Source organism: Mytilus trossulus, chromosome 6 (genome assembly GCF_036588685.1).
Source record: "Mytilus trossulus isolate FHL-02 chromosome 6, PNRI_Mtr1.1.1.hap1, whole genome shotgun sequence".
NCBI classification, from domain to species: Eukaryota; Metazoa; Mollusca; class Bivalvia; order Mytilida; family Mytilidae; genus Mytilus; species Mytilus trossulus.
This window is the reverse complement of record NC_086378.1, coordinates 32,686,018-32,707,775: the sequence shown is the minus strand read 5'-3', so window position 1 is coordinate 32,707,775 and position 21,758 is coordinate 32,686,018. Positions and strand designations below refer to the sequence as shown.

The window sequence follows — 21,758 nt, the reverse complement described above, 5'->3', positions numbered from 1 at the left end:
ACCCAATCGAAGAAACTATTTTGTTTCAAATATATACTTCTCTCCGGTAGGTTGTTTTTTGACTACTAGTATGTTCAATTTGGTGATGTCATATCTTACAGAGTCAGTCTGAATCATTTTGCAAATAATTCCAACCAAAGATGTGTTTACTGTTTACTATATCCACTCGCCTTCACTCTTCAAATATGTTCATACATTTTTTTGACTATATCCACTCTTCTTCATCTTCAAATATATCATACATTGCGTTGACTATGTCCACTCTTCTTCGTCTTGAATATGTACATACGTTTTAGCCAACCTCACTCCTGATATCATAGAAACATGAGAAATATTACCATTGGATTAAAAGCATAAAAAATTAGCAATGTAAATCACAAGTTTAAAAAATGAATTGAAATCCTACATCTAAACTTGTTTATTCTAATAAAAATCGGGCAGATTAGAATCATTTGCGATCATTTTGGCGACACATATGACATAATACCAGATGTGGATAGTTAAAAATTCAAAAGATCTTTAAGAGTACATAAAATCTAACACCCTTTCATCTTGTAATAGTATTACAACATTTGACTTTTCTACATTTTGCACAAGTGTTCAACAGTCCAAACTTAAAGAGAAATTAAAAGAGTTGGTATTGTTTTGTTTAATAAAAAAAGAATGGCCAACGTAGATACAAATGCAAAGGATCACTCTAATGCAAACAAAACAATCTCTGAAACTGACATTGTCAAGATGCTTGATTTCTTGATTGACAATATATTTGTTACTTTCGGAGGACGTGTTTTTCAACAGACTGTCGGCATTCCAATTGGAACAAATTGTGCCCCTCTTCTTGCCGACTTGTTTTTTTTATTCTTACGAGGCTGAATTCATACAGGAAATTCATAGGAAGAAAGATAAGAAGTTAGCAATATTAGTATCCTTTAACTCTACTTTCCGCTATAAAGATGATGTTATTTCACTGAATACTAGTAATTCAAAATTTGGCGACTATGTTGAACGCATGTATCCCATCGAACTAGAGATAATAGATACAACAGATACAGTTAAGTCGGCCTCATATCTGGACTTACAACTTTAAATTGACAATGAGGGTAGACTAAAAACAAAACTTTACGACAAAAGAGATGATTTCAGCTTTCCAATTGTGAACTTTCCATTTCTAAGTAGCAACATTCCAGCAGCACCTGCGTACAAGGTATATATCTCCCGATTGATACGATATTCCCGTGCTTGTATTTGCTATCATGATTTTCTTGATAAAGGGTTGCTGCTCACAAGGAAGCTATTAAACCAAGAGTTCCAAATGGTGAAGTTGAAATCGCCCCTTCGTAAATTTTACAGACGCCATCACGAGTTGGATGACCATTATGGAATAACCGTTTCATAAATAATATCAGGCATATTCCTTACGTCGTAACTACAATCCCTTTCCCTTTCATGAATGTGACCTACCGAATTGGACTATTTACCGTATTTGTTATCACATTAGCAAAATGACGGGTGTCACATGTGGAGCAGGATCTGCTTACCCTTCTGAAGCGCCTGATATCACCCCTTGTTTTTGGTGGGTTTGTGTTTCTTATTCTTTAGTTTTCTATGTTGTGTCATGTGTACTATTATTTGTTTGTTTGTCTTTTTCATTTTTAGCCATGGTGTTGCCAGTTTAATTTCGATTTATGAGTTTGACTTTACCTTTGGTATCTTTCGTCCTTTTTTTTCATCTACCACAAAAGCACTATTTTTCATCTAGTTGAGGCTATTGGCATTGATGTTTTTAGTAAACCCACATCTATGATAGACTATGTAGACATTTTATTAAAAATTCGACTTCTTATCCCTATGTATATAAGTTCCGGACCCTATGAGTATTTAGACCATAAGCGTTTGGTTATGCCCGTATGGGTATACATTCATATGGTCTGACCATACGCGTATTAATATGTAAGAAACAGTAGAACCTCCTCCATCAGATTGATATCCAATTCAGTTTGAAAATTAAGTCAATAACAAACGGATTTATTGAGATTGAACCTCTTATCTTGATAAAATTTCATCATGAGGTTAGTTTGCAAATTCGAATATTATTTAAAAATATTTGAGGATGAAAAATGTAAACGCGTTATATTGATTTCTGTTATACGACACGTGAAGGAACAACTTTCACCAGATTTCATTGTTATAACATAAATAGTATTTTGATCTTGCGGACAGTATTTAAAGTATGATTTCATACGGTGTTATGTCTTACAGTTTTTGTTATGTGTATTTTGTTTTATGGCGGCAAAAATAATATAGAAAAAAATATGGGGGATTACAAGAGTAATGAATAATTTTCAAAAATAGAAGAATAAAGGAAATTGGATAATTAGTTAAAAATACAGAATTGAAGCAAAACACCTTCCAGACCCCTGTATATTGTTTTTTGTGGAATTAAGATTTGATATCCTATGTCTCCCACTTATAGGTATACTATAAAGGGATTCGAAGTAGGTAGAACGGATAGTGATTTGGAAAGATGCAAACATTATATGATATTTGCAACATACAACATAAGGCCCCCCTCGAATAGTTTGCCAATTATCTTTTAATATTGAAAGAATGCAGTTCTCTCGTGCAGTTTCAGAATTAACGTCCTGTTTCATCCTAACATACGCCATTTTCTGCAAAAGGAAATGTCAAGTCAGGGTTTGACATTTGTTTTCGATTCGTTTGAGGTCCTTAAGCTTTTGATATATTCCAATTTATAAAAGATATTCCGTTTTGAAATTTCCTTGGATTTCGGTATTTTTGCTAATTTACTTTTAGGCATCCAGCACTGCATATTTGACGTCTTCGAAGTTTTTATCATGGATTTTCCTTCACGTAATGTTGTCCTTTTACCGGTACTTTTAACATTGCCATACATAAGTTAGAACTTTGGTTAGCAATAACACCAGGTTCAACCCACCATTTTTTTTCTTAAAATGTCCTCTACCAAATCAGGAATATTGCAGTTGTTATCAAATATTTCGTTTCAATGTGTATTTGAGTTATATTGTTGCACTTGGGTGTTTCTGTTGTTCCTTTGTTTTCCACTTATATTTGATGTGTTTTCCTCGGTTTATGTTTATATTCGGGTTTGTGTTTTTGCAATCAATTTATGAGTTTTGAACATCGGTATACTACTGTTGTCTTCATTTATCTATATCTCTGTTGGTGGACTGATCGTGATTAATTGTTTTTACATTTCGATCATTTTTCTGCTGATTAATATTTATAGTAATCAGGTAGTATATATAAAAAAAACGTTTACTTTCCCTTTTGTTCATATATTTCTCCACATGTATTTGATCACTCTTAGACTTTTGATTCGTAACCCATGGTTCTTGGTGAGACACGCAAAACAAACACAACATAATGTGTGTGTGTGTTTTTCTTTTATTTTGACAAAGACAGGTATTCGCTACTCAACGTTCAGACATTGGCTTTGATGTTTAACATATCCAGTTTTAATTGTTTTAATAAAACTAAGGTTTCAACTGCAACCGCGTCAAAGTTTACCTTACATTATTTGGCTATTTCATTTTATGCCAGTTGGTTATATGGCTGCGCATGTATTCAGACTAAATTTTGTCCCCAACTGCCTGGTTGACGTTTAAGATTTGGTCCTACCACTGGAAATACTCGGGAGTCGCCTGGTAAATATTCAGAGTCCCTATAATTTGACTGTCCCTTTGGTATCTTTCGTCCCTCTTTTACAAGGTATTTATATACTTTTTTATATTTATGGTTAATAAATATTGTAAATTATAAATTACAAAGGTATAAGGACACAATCAGTCTTTTAAAATGAACTTTTAATCTTCATGGTTTAGTCTATTCTTATATATAAGGTCCCTTTTGCAATTGTTCATGCATACATAAATTGCTTTAAAAAAACTTTACACAGTTAAAGGGCAACTACTCGAACATTTCTGGAATACAGTTGATCCTTATAATAAAAATTTAAACTATAGACAACTGAGTTTTATTGTGTGTATTTATATTGTCACAAAGAAGATGGGAACTACAGGACAGTCAAAGCTTGTAATGCACAAAAATCACTTGTAGTTAGATCTAGTAGCAGACGTCATAAAAAATATTCTATAGAAGCATCAGCGAAGCATTGAACAAGTTGTTACCATAACATTACGGTAAACATGTTTATGGTAGCAAGATATAAGGTTCTAACGTGATACAAAAATTTCCAGGACATTGTCAGAATTGATTTTCAGAAACATACGAAGGTATATATGAAGAACAAATATGTTGATGTTTGCCATTTTGCAAATTACATTTGAACGGCGTACATAAAATCCGCAGGCGAATTCAAATTTGAAGAAATAGTAGAAACCTATTTGAAAGTTAAGTGACGATGATAGCAGATGGGGTAACTATGATAAAATAGTAAATATATAATACATATGTAACTTTCATTTTCATAAAGTAATAAAAATAAAACCTATATAAAGGCAAATGTAGTATACTGGTGTTCCAAAGTCATTAATTGATTTAGAGAATCCGGGTAACAAACTAAAACCAAGGGAAACACATCAACTACATATGTTGCCTTTGTTTAGGTTTTAATTTTTTAATCAATGGTACAGGACATTTTACAATATTGATAACGGTTGATTCTTTGAAGTTTTAATAAGATTACACTAAAACCAGTATAGGCTTTCTATTTTTTACCAAGAAAGTACGCAAATTTGTTAGAGGCAATAACGATCAGTTCCAATTTGCAATTAAAAGTCAAGATGTTTTCATGTTTGCATCTGTATTCCTGATCAGCAATTTAGTGTTATTGAGGCGAAATACACTAAAGCGGAAGTCACAGTTGATATAGAACTGACAAATAAGAAAAAAAGGACAATCAGACCAATAATAATGTACAAACACAACATAAATTACTAAAGACTGAACAACACAATCCATACCAATACCAGTGGTGACCCAAGGTGCTCCGGAAGGGTAAGCAGATCCGGCCCCACATGTGACAATCGTCGTGTTTCTTATGTAGGTACAGATACAGGGCTGAGTATTCTGAAGGTAACATGCGGGAAGAGAGGACAATTGGAGCATAAACTCATCAAAGATACCATGACTAAAATTTTACATTACGCCAGACACGCGTTTTGTCTACAAAATACTCAACAGTGACGCTTGAATAAAAAAAAATACCAGTCATCTTGGAATCATATTCTGTAACAGTTACGATAACGTAATCTGTGACTATACCAAGTCAGGAAAATGACAGTTATCTAATAGTTCCGTTTCTATGTATGCTGCATTATCGTTTGGGTTTTTGTTGCACTTCAATGTTTCTGTTGTTTCATTGTTTTCCTTTAATAGGTTTTTAATGTGTTTCCCTCGGTTTTAGATTGTTTTCTCTAAATCGATTTATGATCTTTGATCAGCAGTACACTGCTGTTGCCTTTATCTAACCAAACCACGATAACGTCTGAAAATCGGTTTCGAAAGAATAGCTTCATCTTTCATGAAGTCTTCTTCGGATTGCCATTTTTAGTTTGTTGTTATCAAACTGTATTACTGCATCAGCAATTTGTATATACATATCCTTACTGTCATTTTTCCTCTCCTCCCGTTTTTTGTTGTTGAAAACTTTAATCGACTTCATACGAACTCAATTAACAAGCGCAATGCGTTGCAGTACTTAATTTGCTACATATCTCTGATAGTGATTACTATCAGAAGTCCATAACTAGACGTCTAGTTACTATATATTCTTTAAAAAAAACTGATTCGATAATCTAGGTTTCATTTTAGTTTTTATTCTCATATATCAGCATTCTTACCAAATTATTTCTGACTTTCTTTCGGACACTGGAACTGCATTTCAGTCACATTGTCAGTGACTGAGACATAATAGTTTGGATTTTTTTTCAAGCGCCTTCTAGAGCAGTAGCCCTTATACATTCAAGCATTGAATTTTCAAGCCCGTGCGAATTCAGGAATGGAATTGTCTTCAAATTACAGTTCTTTGTATAAAAAAAACTAAATTTACTTATTAATATTATCATTTTTGTAGTTAACAATATGTTTTCCCCTTTGTTATCGAAAAATGTAAATGGTAACCGGTATATGTGTTGATTATCCCGCTTTTATCGGACAAAATATTCGTAATTGACTAGAATTTGGAATATGAAAGTTGTGCAAATAATGGATATGCATCTACAATTTTACTTATATCAGGAGTGCTCAAATACAAAGGTACAAAATGTGTGTATTAATGTACGAGAAGATTTACAAATATATGAAAATATTACAAAGTTGTCTCTGTGTTTGTTAGTTCCACATAAAATTGGCGAAATATATATATATATATATATATACGAGTCTAAATTGAAAACTACGTTCAAACCTATATATATATATATATATATATAAACAACTCGTCTAAACATCAACCCAACAATGTTAGATCTGTAAATTTGCGAAAGGTTCTTCCCTCGCCGGGATTCGAACACATGCTACTGTGATATCGTGACACCAAATCGCCTGCACTGCAGCCGTCCCGCTAGACCACACGACCACCTGGGCTCGGGGAGTGTTATGTTTATATGCTATTATAGACACTTGTGTTATTCATTTTTCAGTGCAAATTGTTCCAATGTTTTCCTATAATTTTAATAAAGTTTTCATCATTTGGTATAAATATTTTGTAATAAGAATAAGTGGGTATTTTTCTTGTCCTGGTATTTCTAAAAAAAATTATGAATAATTTGGAACCATATCGAAGGACTAACGAGTTCTGTCCCCTACTTGCTTTAAGCTTGTAATAGATTCAGATTAAGTATGCTAATAAGATATGTGAGCATAAAAAGTGCGCACAAATCTGAGTGTGTCATTTTAAATTCTAAGTGTGTAATTTCAAATTCTCAGTGTGTGTTTTCAGTTTATTTATTCTCAGTGTGTCTTTTTGAGATCTCAGTGTGTTATTTTCAATTCTCAGTGTGTAATTTTCAATTCTCAGTGTGTGTTTTTCATTTTTGTAATCTCAGTGCGTCTTTATGAAATCTCAGTGTGTGTTTTGAAGTTTTTAAATGTCAGTGTGTTTTTTTTATAATTCTCAGTGTGTAAATTTCTCGAAAAACGGCTTGCCATAGGTTTCCTTCTTTAATGAAAGTGGCCGCATCTGTGGTCATTCTTAACATTGAAATGTAAGTTGTATTTGATGATAATGCATAACATATATAAAGGATGAGGATGAACACGGATGCGGCCACTTTCGTTTTTGACAAAAACCATCTGAAAAGTGACATTTTTTGACATATTGATAGAGTTTTCATATTTAAGCTTAAAATGGAGCTTTTTTATGTGTAAATCAGTTAAAATCTTTCACATAAACCAATTGAATCCACTAAAATAGACACTTTAAAGTGTTAAAAAAGTGTTCAAAATCTGTCGTCAGAAGAACATATAGCTCTTCAACGATTTTCGGTACTTATATATCTCAAATGTTTGGCTTTGAGCGTTCCTGATAAAGGTAAATCCAGAAAAGCGCTTCGGAGGCAAGAAATTATTAAACGTGTTGTTTTTAATTATTTTACTACAGGTCTAAAGGCAGTCTTCAAAGACGAAAAAAAGATGGGAAGAACATAAAGTTGAGATCAAAAATAATAAATCGACGAATAACAAACATGACATTTTAAAAATCTTTGAAAATGACGAATAGACAAACAAAACAGAAATAATACACAGAAATATAAAACTGAACAACACAGAACACGAACCAAATTGAGTGAACTCGTGTGTTCTTGAAGGGTAACCGCTCCTCTCAACATGCAAGGACATATGTAGTTAATTTTTTGGTTGTTGTAAAATATACGTTGATCAGTCATATTTGTAAAAAATGTATCATAAAAAAACGGATTGATGAACGTCTCTTGGTTAACTCCAATGTGTTACATAATTTACAAAGATTAATATCATGTATATTATCAAGTCCTTAAATTTGACCTAATGTGAAAGTTAAGAATGAATACAATATTTTGTTGTTCTGATCTTAGGATAGACACGATTGTTATAAGCAGAAACAACATTATCATTTAAAATAAATTTATCATAAATACCAGTATTGAAATTTTGTATTTTCGAAAAATGATTTGCACGAAATTAAAAGATTTGTCAATGAAAAATTTAGAAAATGTAGTGAACTGTATTACAATTTTTCTATTGTTATGAATTTAAAGATAGGATGACTCCTGAATGACTGAAATTGATATAATTCTTCCTTGTTTAAAAAAATCTTGATCTATTACAATATAGGTCACATATCTATGGTAATCCCTTTAATGTAAAACCCCTGCATGCAATATATTAAACAATATCTTGAAAATGAAAACTTTATTAAAACAGAAAAATTTTCATTGTTAACAGTTGTCTGAAAGGGCATTACATAAAACAAAAGATCTCTAGAGTATAGCATAAGTTGTGATGGGAGATTGAGAGGCTTTTTCTCCATGTTGAAAGCCTCACTGTGACTTTAAGATAAGAAAAAAACGGAATAAAAGCATTGTGTATTATTTGATTTTTGCTTTATGAAGTGCGTGTTTGTTATAAATTTAATAAAGAATATAAACACACAATGTCACATTTTCACATTATGAACGTTGGATGTAAACGCTTCGACGAGTGAAGTGGACAGCACTATTACACATTTCACCATTGCCGAATTGAATTTCTTAAAAAAAAAAAAAAAAAAAAGAATTTAACGAAATTTAAAAATAACTCCTCAAATCAGAACAGATAACACTACAAACCAAATTCAATTTGACTTAATTTTAACTTTTCAGGAAGGAATTGAAATGGTTTGGTTATATAGAAGATGAAAAACAGATTGACAGTGAGTATCCACCAAAAGGACCAGGATGCAAAAGTTGATCGGTCATCGCCCCAAACACTATGGGAAAAAAGACATAGACAATACCAAATGTACAACATTAAATAAATGATTTTTGTTACAAAGTTAATTAGCCATAAGCACTAACGACAACCACTGAATGACAGAATATTAGAATTAAGGCGGACATTTACATGTTTTAAAAAAATTTAAATAACAGCAATACCGAACTCTTGAGTAAAACTCGAATCTGATAGTCCCTAATCAAATGGCGAATTCAAAAGCTCAAACACGTCAAACTAATGGATAACTACTGTCATATTCCAAAATTAGTACAGGCATTTTCTAATGAAGACGATGGTGGATTAAAACATGTATTTATAGCTAGCTAAACCTATAACTGACAATCGCATAAAATTCCATTATTCAACAATGTGTGTGTACGAAACAAACAGACAAAATAGGTAAAATTGTCAAAAATAGTGGTACAAAAGTTGTTATCTTAATCAATACAAAAATAAGCAAATTTGTCAACAAAGAAAAATGAAAAGTCATATAGACAAAGCATATAAGCAAGACAAGAATACAGAATTGCATAATAACATGGGATGTACAAATACCAAGCCATGTAAAATTGATAAAACCAAACATTGTCTTAACCGTAAAAGTAATAATTCACAAAGATAAATACAAGTACACTTATACACGTAATTCAGATAATGAACGACGTCAGTACCTAAAATATATACTTCAAGGCCATCTCCTGTGAATGTGTAATTGACACGAAGTATTTATCAACAAGGTCTTGGCATCTTCCGATTAACGTTTAAGAAAAAAGGACGAAACGTTCTTTTGCATAACACTGGTTCCTGAAATTTTTGCTCAGATACTCGTGACGTTTATAAAGTCTGAGTAGCAGCTGCAAGATGGCGAATACCAAATAAGTTGGGAAATCCAATATGCAGATGAAAGTGCTTTATAACAGTAATACCGAGCTCTGAGGAAATTCAAAAGGAAAATCCCTAATCTAATGTCAAAATTAAAAGCTTAAACATATCAAACGAATGGATAACAACTGTCATATTCATGACTTGGTACAGGCATGCTCTTTTTTATATAATAGTGGTTTAAATCCGGTTTTATGTAACCCCACAACATCAGAACAAAGTACCGGAATAAATCAGTTGGAAACGGTTAGGTCTATCAACGATAACCAGATAGAAGACTCCTATTATAACTTGGGACAGACATATAATGTTTATCTAAATGTTTTTAGAAATCACAATGATTCTCGAAGTCGTGCCGCTGATGCTCTCAGCAACATTTGTGGAAATAATACTGAAAAGTAAGTTCTTATATTACTCGTGCCAAGATGGAGTTTTCTCTATTTTCAAAATGATATGATGTTGTTAAAAAAATAAGTTGATTTGCCAGCGCATTTATGAAGCAGTTTTCGCAACTCTACAAAAAAGTTTCGTGCAAAGTAAGTCATCTAGGACGAAACGCTAACTATATCTATGACTTACTTTATACATTTGAACTGAACCATCTGCTCAATATGTACATGCATATCTGAACGAATACTAGTGTCAAGTTAAAAGTTACAAATGTAAAAATATACCAAGGGAATATCAAAGACCATAACTGCAACAGTAGTTTATCGATGTTCAGACGAATCAAGGCCAAAGAAGTCAACAACTATACGTCGCCGCACGGTCTTCAAAAAGTGATAATAACCAATATCGCAAAGTCAGCTATCAAAGGCCTCGAAATGTGAAATAGTTCAATAAAGTAAACTAACTGCTCGATTTATATACAAAACTATGCAGCAGCAAATGACAACCACTGACAGTTCAACTTATTTGTTGTCGTATCGATGACAGTGGTTCAGTAATTTTTGTTTTTTTTTGTGTAAGAAGAATATATTATATCTGATAGTGGAGTCAGCATAGTATGGACATAAACATAAACGCAATACAACGGAACATAGACCATGTTACTACTGACACATGGGAAGTTGGGAATTGGAAGGTAGAAATAGTCACAATTGTTCAGAAATCGTCAATGTAGTGAAAAACATCAAGATATGAAGCTAACCTTCCATTCTTGGTAGTTTCTGTATTATCATGATAATTCAATGAGATGTATGTAATAAAAGCACTGACTGCATGTGTAATGAGTGACACGACATCTTAAAAATATCTGAAATTGAAAAAAAAGAATGTGAGTCGTTTTGTTTCGCAAAGCAAAATTCCGGCACTAAGATGCATACCATAGTGCCATATCGATACGAAGAAGGGATGCTTGGATTGTGGTTGTGACAAATGTAACTTATTTATGTTCATTTGTGAGTCTGATGTTATAACTATGATGTTGCCCATCAACAGTATTTTCTGAATTTCAAATGTCATTAAACATATTCATTCGTGTTCTAAATAATTTTTTTTTGTATCTTGACGTCCTGAATTCCAACTTAATGTGGTCAAATATAAATAAAAGCAACAGTAGTATGCAAAATCGGGGTAACAAACCAAAACCGAGGGAAACGCATAAATATAAGAGGAGAACAACGACACAACATAAAAATGTAACACACACAGAAACAGACTAAACATTAGACAAAATCCGATGAGAATAACAAATATTATATCAAAACCAAATACACGAATTTGGGATAGAAAAGTACCGTGACACGTCTTATAGTAATGTGAATTCACACTCAAACACAAGAGAAAACAAACGCCACAACGGAAACACAACGTATGTGATACTAGTGTTATAACCATGATGATGTCATTTACAATACACAATGAAGAGAATCATACCCATTAACTGGTCGGTATCCACTATTTTCTACACAAGTAAATGCATGTACCAAGCCAGGCGGTGTTATCCATCCGTTTAATGTGTTTGAGCTTTTAGTTTTGCCATTTAATAAGGGACTTAAAGTTTTGAATTCTCCTTGGAGTTCTATATTTTTGTCTTTTAACTTTTGTTTTATTTCAGTATTTCGAAATCGTATTTTAGTGCACAAGACTGTGTTTAGTCATTTAACGTTCATATTGGCATTCTACCTAATGTTGATTAGAGTATAGAAATATGGTTGAAAGAACTTCAACTGTCTGACAGCGATACTAATGTTGAGAGGCGTTTTTTTTTAATTTTACTGTGTGAAAGATATTACTACTCGATCGTGACGAATAGGAATAGGCATTTCAAAATCTTCAATCCGTGTTGAGTGTGTGCAGAACTTCGTGTACAGTAAAGAACACTTGCATCAACTTTCCGGATAGTCTGCAGGTAGCCTACACATTTATCTCTTTTTCTAATACTCATTTCTTGCAGTTGCAGTTCATATTCCCCGCACTCCATCCAGATCGACCCACTTTAACGAGCCTATGTACTACTATTTTTTCTCGTTGACCGTTCGACATCAAGCAAACAATAATCCAACAAAAAGGCCATATTGCATTGCAATCAATTTTGTTTGTATGATTGCCCATGCAATAGTGTGCTTTGCCTTGCACATTTTCATTGAAAGTACATGTATACGTATAAGGATACGCAAAAAATACCATTTTCTTATTCACTTTAGTCCTATAATAACATTAAAGTTAAACATTTTATTGCACCAGATTCTCATTTTTACAAGTTTATATGACACAACACCATCATGGTTTATAACAACATGCTCACATCTTCAGTGATGCTGGAGGCCAATATAGTTAAATGACTAAAAAAATATATCAACTATGCATGAAGAGTTAACAAAACTAAACAAAAATGGACCACAAGTTAATCCCAAACCGGACAAGGAATAAGAGCTATGCATTGGGGAATAATAGGATTTCAAAATTATATCACAAAAAGTTGAATACAACAATGACTTCTTTTTTCATAACATTACTGAGAAGTGCTGTGTCATTTAATCTATGTTGTGCCATGTGTACTATTGTTTGTCTGTTTGTCCTTTTCATTTTTAGCCATGCCGTTGTCAGTTTATTTTTCGATTAATGAGTTTGAATGTCCTCCTGTTATCTTTCGTTCCTCTTTTAACGTTGCATGAATATTGTTAATTTTCTGTATGATTTTGTTTTGTATTTCTTAAGTTAATGAGATATTGGTAGGTTAATTGTTGAATAAATGGTTCAAATGTCCTAATTGATATCTTGAAAGGTTGTTGTTTTAACAGATTTCACATTTAAATACAATTTCGCTTTCATTACGATAAAAGAGGGACGAAAGATACCAGAGGGACAGTCAAACTCATACATCGAAAATAAACTGACAACGCCATGGTAAAAAATGAAAACAAACAGACAAACAATAGAACACATGACATAACATAGAAAACTAAAGAATAAGCAACACGAACCACATCAAAATCTAGGGGTGATCTCATGTGCTCCGGAAGGGTAAGCAGATCCTGCTCCATATGTGGCACCCGTCGTGTTGATTCTGTGATAACAAATCCGGTAAATATTATAATTCAGTAGGTCACATTCATGAAAGGAGGGCATTGTAGTTGCGAAGTAAGGAACACATTCGATATCGTTCGAGAGATTATGCAACATAGTCAAAAGACGTGAATAGGACGATACTTTTGATGTTCGATGAACTATGTATTCATTATTTGTGAAAAAAATACATCTGTGTCTTATGAAAGGCATATGCATTTTTCAGTTTTTGTTATATCCAAGTTCAACTAATTCTTTGGACGTTAGAAGTAACAAAGCTACAAAAGTGTGATACTATGTTATAATACCAGGTTTAATCCATCATCTTCTACAGAAGAAAATACCTGTACCAAATCAGAAATATGACAGTTGTTTTCCAATCCTTTGATATGTTTGAGCCTTTGAATTTGCCATTTGTTTATGGACTTTCAGTTTAGAATTTTCATCGGAGTTCAATTTTTTTATGATTTTACTATAAACTGAAAACAAAAACATTGAAATTTAAATATGAGGAGTTTTAATACCAAATAAATGCAATGAGTTAAAGGTTGGTATTTCAATAACAATATAAAATCTGACATAAAAGCGTGTTAAAGCTTGATACATGGTCAAACAGGCTGTACAAAGTTGAACTAATGAATGTTATTTAGTAAACACGTCGTCTGTACTTGCTTTCTTTACTCTTTTGAAGACTTTAGATAGTTCTGAATTTGGATCTATTGAGCTTTTCGACTCTTCAGGAGCACCATCACTTTCATCGTGAGGTTTCTTGTAACGATTTAGTACGCTGTGTAACTCTTTCATAGCTCCGGACGGTTCAGTTTTTGACGGCTTCGGTCTCGTAGCTCGGGATGATTTTGACAGGGCATTCCCTGAATTTATTCTTTTCATCATTTCGTCCATGGCTTGTCCATAGCTCTGTTGATCAAAATCAGCTGCATTTGCTTGGTTAGGCATGTTTGCTCTCTTCTTTTTACTAGCCATTTTCGACAAAAATCCTTTTGATTGTGTCGTCGGTGGCGGAGGAGGAAGAGGAGGCGGTGGAGGTGGAGGTGGCCTCAGGGCCTGTTCTAGTTTTTCTTCAAGTTCTTTATATTGTTTTTCAAGATTTGAGTACAGGTTTTCATAATTTGTTACCTTTTTAGTCAAATCATCGACTTGAATTGAGAGATTAGATTTCTCGGTTTCCAATTCTTCTATCGATTTGACATCAGATGAACTCTCCAATTCTTTCTGAAGGTTATTCACTTGTTGTTCCAAATTTGATTTGTCCGTCTTGAGCTCTTCTACTTCACACAAAGCTTTGGTCAATTGTTGGTCATTAGCTACATTGGAAAGCAAGATGGTACTTTGGGTTTTCATTGCTTCATTCTGTGTTTTAATCTTAAGCATGACCTTCTCTGTTTCACTCCTCTTATTCGCTTCGATTTCACATTTGTTCTTTAATTCTTCATACTCCTCATAAGCAGATTCTGACATAGATGTCAGTTCTAACATTGCATTTTGATATTGAAGCAAGGTATCTTTAGTCTGGCTTAGATTTTTGTTCAAGTTAAAGTTAACCTTTTTCAACCTGATGTTATCCTCGCGTTCTGTACTCAATTCTTCTCTGCTTCCAGCAAGTGCTGTGGCATAGTACGATACCTTTTCCTCTAGATCTTGAATTGTAGTGTTAAGCGTGTCAGTATATTCTTTGTAAGAATCATTTTCTACCTCTGGTTCCTCTAAAATTTCTGCTGGAATTTGAGTGATATCAATTTTCCCTATGTGATCAAGTAAGGCCTGTGATTGACGTTTCAGTGCGTTGTTTTGAAATGTCATTTTTCTAGCAACATTTTCAGCCTCGTTTCTACAGCTAATTTCAATATCGTACTTCATCATAAGTCTTTCGTGCTCGGACATAGCCGGTTCAATCAATTTCTTCATATCTTCCAACATACCTTCTCGTTCTTTGAGTCTTTTGACAATCTCATTATATTGATCCTCATTTTCTTTATACTTATGCAGCAGCTCGTCATACTTTTTCAGAACTTGCCTGGATAGAGCCTTTATTTGCTTCAACTGAGCACAGTTTGTACAGTCGTTTGGGTCCATTTTTAAGGAAGCTTTTGTGCTAACCAGGAAGTTTTCAATGCTGATGATTTGGATTGAAATCGCCGGATATACTTACCTGTGTATGTATTGCTACCTGTATAGTATTATGATTCACTGACTCATGTGTTATTTAAATGTATAGACTGTACATGTATCTATTTATATATATTCAAATACAAAAATAGATTAAAAATTACAGCTATTTTCCTAATGCATGTAGTTTAAAGGTTACGTTCGTTTTCTTGTAAAACTGTTTTCTCAAGCATTGTAGTAAAGGTTTACAATTGCAATCAATGGATAGGTTGGACTTCAGATTGTATAAATTTATTTGATGCTTGCGCAAACATTTGAACAAACAAAGCAAGCAAGCCAACCAAACCTTTAAATTACATGCATTTGAAAAATAGCTGTAAGGTATGATAGATTGTCGTTTTTCAGTATAAGCTTATTTCAGACATTCCCCATTCTTGATCCCATCTGACATTACTACTGACATATATATAACTGTTGATAACTATGAAAGCTGAATACCTTAATAACATCATATATGAGAACAGTATAACTTATAATACATATATGTTCTTGATCATATATTAAGTATTTTCCTGTGTCTTTTCATGTGATTCTTAGAACTGGTTAAAAGGATGCGGTTTAAAGTATGATGAATTAAAAGTTAAACTTTTAAAACTTGTTTTTGATAATATCAAATGTTAAATATAGAAATTGATCCTGACAACTTTAAAAGTTTCTATTAGGGTCACAATGTGGGTTTTGAAGTAAAGATTCTATAGATGAGTTATATAGGTACTGACTTGTTAATCATCTTAATCAAATGCATGTTATTTGATTTGTCTGAGTAAAGTATTACTTTAAATGCATGTTTATTCTATTTTTGGCAATATTCAATGACGTGGCTCGGTACTTGTACATCCCGTCATTGTATTAGTGTTCTATTGTATTTGTTTGCATTTTCGTCTTTCGTATTTGCTAATGTGCTTTGTCTTTATGCTTTTTCCTTTTTTACATATTTATTTGTTTTATCATGATTAAGATTTTAACTCAATGTTGACTGTGGTACCAACATTTTTACTTTTATACCTAATATTAGATAGAAGAAAATGTGATATGAGTGCCAATGGGACGACTCTCCATGTCTGTTTGTTTTGACATCATTGTCAATATAATGGATGTTTTATGCAACTGTCATACAAGTGAGAGGTTGAGCTAGCTGTAAAAGCAGGTTCAATCCACCATTCCTTTACATATAAAAAGTCTGTACCCAGTCGAAGAATATGACAGTTGTTTGATGCGCTAGAGCTTTTGATTTTGCCATTTGATTAGGTACTGTCCGTTTTGAATTTTCCTCGGAGTTCGTTTTTTTTTGTTTTTTTTTAACTTTTTTCTCCAAATGCCTCAATGCATACAGACTATAAGCTTGGAATCTCTGAAAAGTTTTTTCTGAAGAGTTTCCAGTTAAAAATTGCTTCCCTTTTGATCTCTGTTAATCGCGACTGTAGTGACATCCCTGCTATCAGTGAAGTTTTGCAAGTTGGAGAATCAGGAACGAACAGTAAAATTTGAATAGCACTAGAAAACAAAAAACGTATTTGGTACAACATCAACGGAACTATTTATACTGCAACATTATTTCGACAATAATTGTCTCTTCAGTGATGTCCAAGGCCAAAATATTTGAAGATATAAGATTTATATATAAAAAAAAATGCTGCCTTGCAGTCCTAATAAAACAAGATTAGAAAAGCACAACAATCATAACCAAAGCCGGGGAAGGAATCGGAGCTATGCGTGGGGGAGATATATTCCTTAATGTAAATTGATTTCCAAAAAATTGTAACATGCAGCAATTCCAAATTTCAATAACACAATATCCGTATTTTTCATGATAATGAATACAAATCAGTGCGTTTCGACTAGGGTGAGAGAAAAAAAGATGGTTGGTGAACGTCTAACAAACCATTAAACACTCTGGGAATTTGTTAAATGTATTCAATCTTTTATAACTGCATAAGCAACTACGCATATGCATACACATACGTAGGTTTCAGATATGCAGGTTCTTGCAAAATTAATAATAACTTATAGTTAACGTTGTTGTGGGAGCGTCCTGTTTTACAGCTGATTAGAATAAAATGAGGCTTCTTAAAGAGAATTTATACGCCATTAGTTCTGCATATAATTTTGCATTTAAATTTTCTTGTCAAATTTTCCATCTCAGTAATAGTTTTAGCAATTTTGGAAGATTGTTCCAGGCATTAGCCTGAAGTATTGTACGGAATTTAACGAAAGTATGGCAGCACAACGTTGATCCTTTTCGCTAGAATCTGATTTTATTGACTTTTGATGGATTAGTTTTGTTACTCTTAGTAACGTTGCTAAACATTCTCTTACTTGCAAATGGATGGAAACCAATCAACATTTTTTTTAATGATAAATGATAAAATTTAATCAATGTCTATTGGTAGTATTGTCCCTTTAGGATTTCGGAGTTTTGTATTGCTTTATTTTGTCAATGTATAAAAAATTAGAATGGAAATGAGGAATGGGTCAATCCGACCAATGGGTCTTCAACACAACGAGAAAATTTTGCACCCAGAGGTGTGCTTCAGCATGCCCCTAAACTTAAATGTGTACTATTTCAGTGATAATGGTCGTCATACTAAACTCCAAAATATATAAATGAACTGAAATTAAAATTCAAACAGTGATGCATAAATTAACAAAGGACTACAAGCAGTTACTTACATGCCAGCTCCAAACCCCAATTAAACTGATTGTAAGATTATGACTTCATCATATAAATATCAATCACATTTGTGTGCTTTGTGAAGAATATTACTATAAAAGAGTGGATGTGAAATACCTGAAAGTATAGGATAAATTAAATTGAGAATGGAAATTGGGAATGTGTCAAAGAGACAACAACCCGACCATATAGCAGACAACAGCAGAAGGTCACCAACAGGTCTTCAATGCAGCGAGAAATTCCCGCACCCGGAGGCGTCCTGCAGCTGACCCCTACACAAATATATACTAGTTCAGTGATAATGAACGCCATACTAAACTCCAAATTGTACACAAGAAACTAAAAGTTAAAATAAAACAAGACTAACAAAGGCCAGAGGCTCCTGACTTGGGACAGGCGCAAAAATGCGGTGGGGTTAAACGTGTTTGTGAGATCTCCCCCCTCCTCCTATACCTCTAGCCAATGCAGAAAAGTAAACGCATAACAATACGCACATTAGAATTCAGTTCAAGAGAAATCCGAGTCTGATTTCAGAAGATGCAACCAAAGAAAATAAACAAAATGACAATAATACATAAATAACATCAGACTACTAGCAGTTAACTGACATGCCAGCTCCAGACTACAATTAAACTGATTGAAAAATTATGCCTTCATCATATGAATATCAGGCACAATCCTCCCCGTGAGGGGTTTAGTATCATACCATCAAAACATATATGAGAAGAACATATCTCGTGTCATGCCAACAACTGGTTTTAAATAAATGTGTTTAGTTCCGATGCAAAGACCCTATAAGTGAATCAATATTAACGCCAAAATATGCAATCTTTAATGACCTGACAACAGTATCGTAACTATATTCCTTCTTAATAAGTCTATTTAAAGGTTTTGTTAGCTTCTGAGGTGAATACTGACATTTTTGTGCTTTATAAAGAATATTTCCATAAAATATTGGATGTGAAATACCTGAACGTATAAGAAGTCTACATGTTGAGCTATATTTACGAATGATGTCCTTATACCGATGATAAAATTTAGTAAATATTTTGACCAGTTTGTGATATCGAAAACCCTGGTGTATTAATTTTTCAGTAATACATTAATTTCTCTCGTTAAAATCTAAAACATTGTTACATACACGAGCGAATCGTACAAGTTGAGATATTTAAACACCGGAAGGTGGTGACAAGGGAACGTCACCATCTAAAAATGGATAACTAACGATAGGAAATGAGAAATTATCTCTCTTATCATAAATTTTAGTATTTAGCTTTCCCTTAAGTTAATGATATAGATATCAAGATCGGGGAAAGGAAAGGACAGTGGTCATTGTTAGTATTAGCTTTATTCAAAGTAAGTTCAACAGGATAAATTTCTTTAGTATACATACTGAAGTCGTAATTTTTCATTTTTTTAAATAAATAAGGCCGTTAGTTTTCTCGATTGAATTGTTTTACATTGTCTTATCGGGGCCTTTTAAAGCTGACTATGCGGAATGGGCTTTGCTCATTGTTGAAGGCCGTACGGTGACCTACAGTTGTTAATGTTTGTGTCATTTTGGTCTTTTGTGGATAGTTGTCTCATTGGCAATCATACCACATCTTCTTTTTTATATTTTTGAAAGCCAAAATACCATCCAAATATCTAAAAGTATAATTAAATTTGTGTATCAGATGTTGTTTCGATGGGTCGTTGCTGATTGTTGTCATAAATTGTAACTCATAGCAATACAAAAACAGGTCCGCAATAAGTGGTGCAGTTAGTTTCCATTGGAATTCCGATAACCTGACGATATACGGAATTTCCAAAGCATACAAAAATGTTATCTAGAAAAAATTCTATGGCAGATATAGTATCAAAAAGTAAAATCACAAAAATACTGAACTCAGAGGAAAATCAATACGGAATGTCCACAATCACATGGCAAAATCAAAACAAAATCAAAATAACAAAACGATTGTCAAAATATGGGTACATCAGTCATCATCGCATAACAATTTTAAAAGGGACAATTTAACAGAACACAAAAACATCTATCTACGAACACATGGATTGACTTGAGTGTATGACGTCATAAAATTTGTATACGTCACATAAATTTGTCGTTCAATGTGCATACAAACAGTTTTAAAATGTACATAGGCAATGTAAGCATACAGAGTTAAAAAATCAAAAGTATGTAAGAACAAATTACAGAAATAGACCGAGATTTAAACTAGTCCAAAAGTTATAGGTAGAATTTATGAGAATCCAAAAATAGTTAATTCCACTACGCGATTGAATGATTTTGACGTTTGTGGTTCAACGTATATAGTAATTCATAATAGAAATATATCATAATGACATATAATACACCAAAATAATACTGACGGGATTTTTTTTTTAAAGTACAGAGTCACGTAATAAGAACAAAAGAATTACAAAGAGTCGCATATACAAAACAAACCACAAAAAATGAAAGTCAATACACACACATTGACGAGATGTATAAGTACCGAGCCACGTCAAACGAATATCACATAAAACCATTCAACAGTAAAAGTAATATTAATAATAGAACAAAGACAAATGAAAGAACAGTAAAACATGTTGTTAAGATGATAAACAACATCAGTACGCAGAATCTATACATCAAGACCATCGTGTATTATTTGAGAAGTTGATACGGAATATTTATCAACAAGGTCTTGGTACCTTCCGATGAACTTTTTTAGAAAAAGGACGAGACGTTCTTTGACATACCCCTGGTTCATCAACTTTCTACTCAGACACTGATGACGTTTTACAAAGTCTGAGTAGGAGCTGCAAGCTTTTGAATATCGAATAAGTTGGGAAATATATATCCCATATGCATGTGAAGTTGGTATGTTGCTACTAAGGTGGGGGAAATTTATAATTTCAAAATTAAAATCGTCTTGTTTGTCATAGATTCTGGTACTGAGATGACTGTGTAAGTCAAATTCGAGATATAAGTCTAAAAATGAGGCGGAGGAAGCGGTGTCTGTTGTTTCTTTAATCTCTAGTTCTGGGGGATATAGCATGTCAAATTGACATATTTTTGTTTTGTTTATTGGTACTAAAAAATTGCCAAAAAGAGTTTAAACATATATATTCACATTCTGACTTTTTAAATGCCCATTTAATTGGGTGTGTGATTTTTTTCTTAATGAGAATGTGAGGCAATGTGGTATATAGGGTAGAAAAATCAAAACTTTGAACAGATTCAAAATCACCAATATATATAAGCATGCAATTTATCAAGTACTTCCAACGAGTTTTTGACACTCCAAAAGTAATTAATTCCACTATTTTCGAAGGCCTTATTTGAACAATTTATTATCAGGTTTTGTATTGTACCAAGTGTACTGGTAAGAAGAATAGATAATTTAGTAGTGGAATAATGGCTTGAAGACGAAATAAATCGTTATTTGTAAGGAGTTTTGTGTAGCTTCGGAAGCAAATACATAGTTGGGACTTTCATTGTTTTTTGGTTCTGCTTGTAAAGCGGTAGCTAAAAGTTTATGTTTGTTACAGATTTCGTTTTCTGAAA

The 21,758-nt window shown here is 32.9% G+C and overlaps 1 protein-coding gene across 1 annotated transcript; it reads right to left on the bottom strand.

Moving 5' to 3' along the window:
- Window positions 1-13,845: 13,845 nt before the first annotated feature.
- LOC134721141 (shootin-1-like) lies at window positions 13,846-15,520 on the bottom strand. The gene has a single exon (XM_063583937.1). It carries the CDS (start codon window positions 15,439-15,441, stop codon window positions 13,990-13,992), a length of 1,452 nt encoding a protein of 483 aa, XP_063440007.1. The 5' UTR covers window positions 15,442-15,520; the 3' UTR covers window positions 13,846-13,989.
- Between the last annotated feature and the right edge of the window lie 6,238 nt (window positions 15,521-21,758).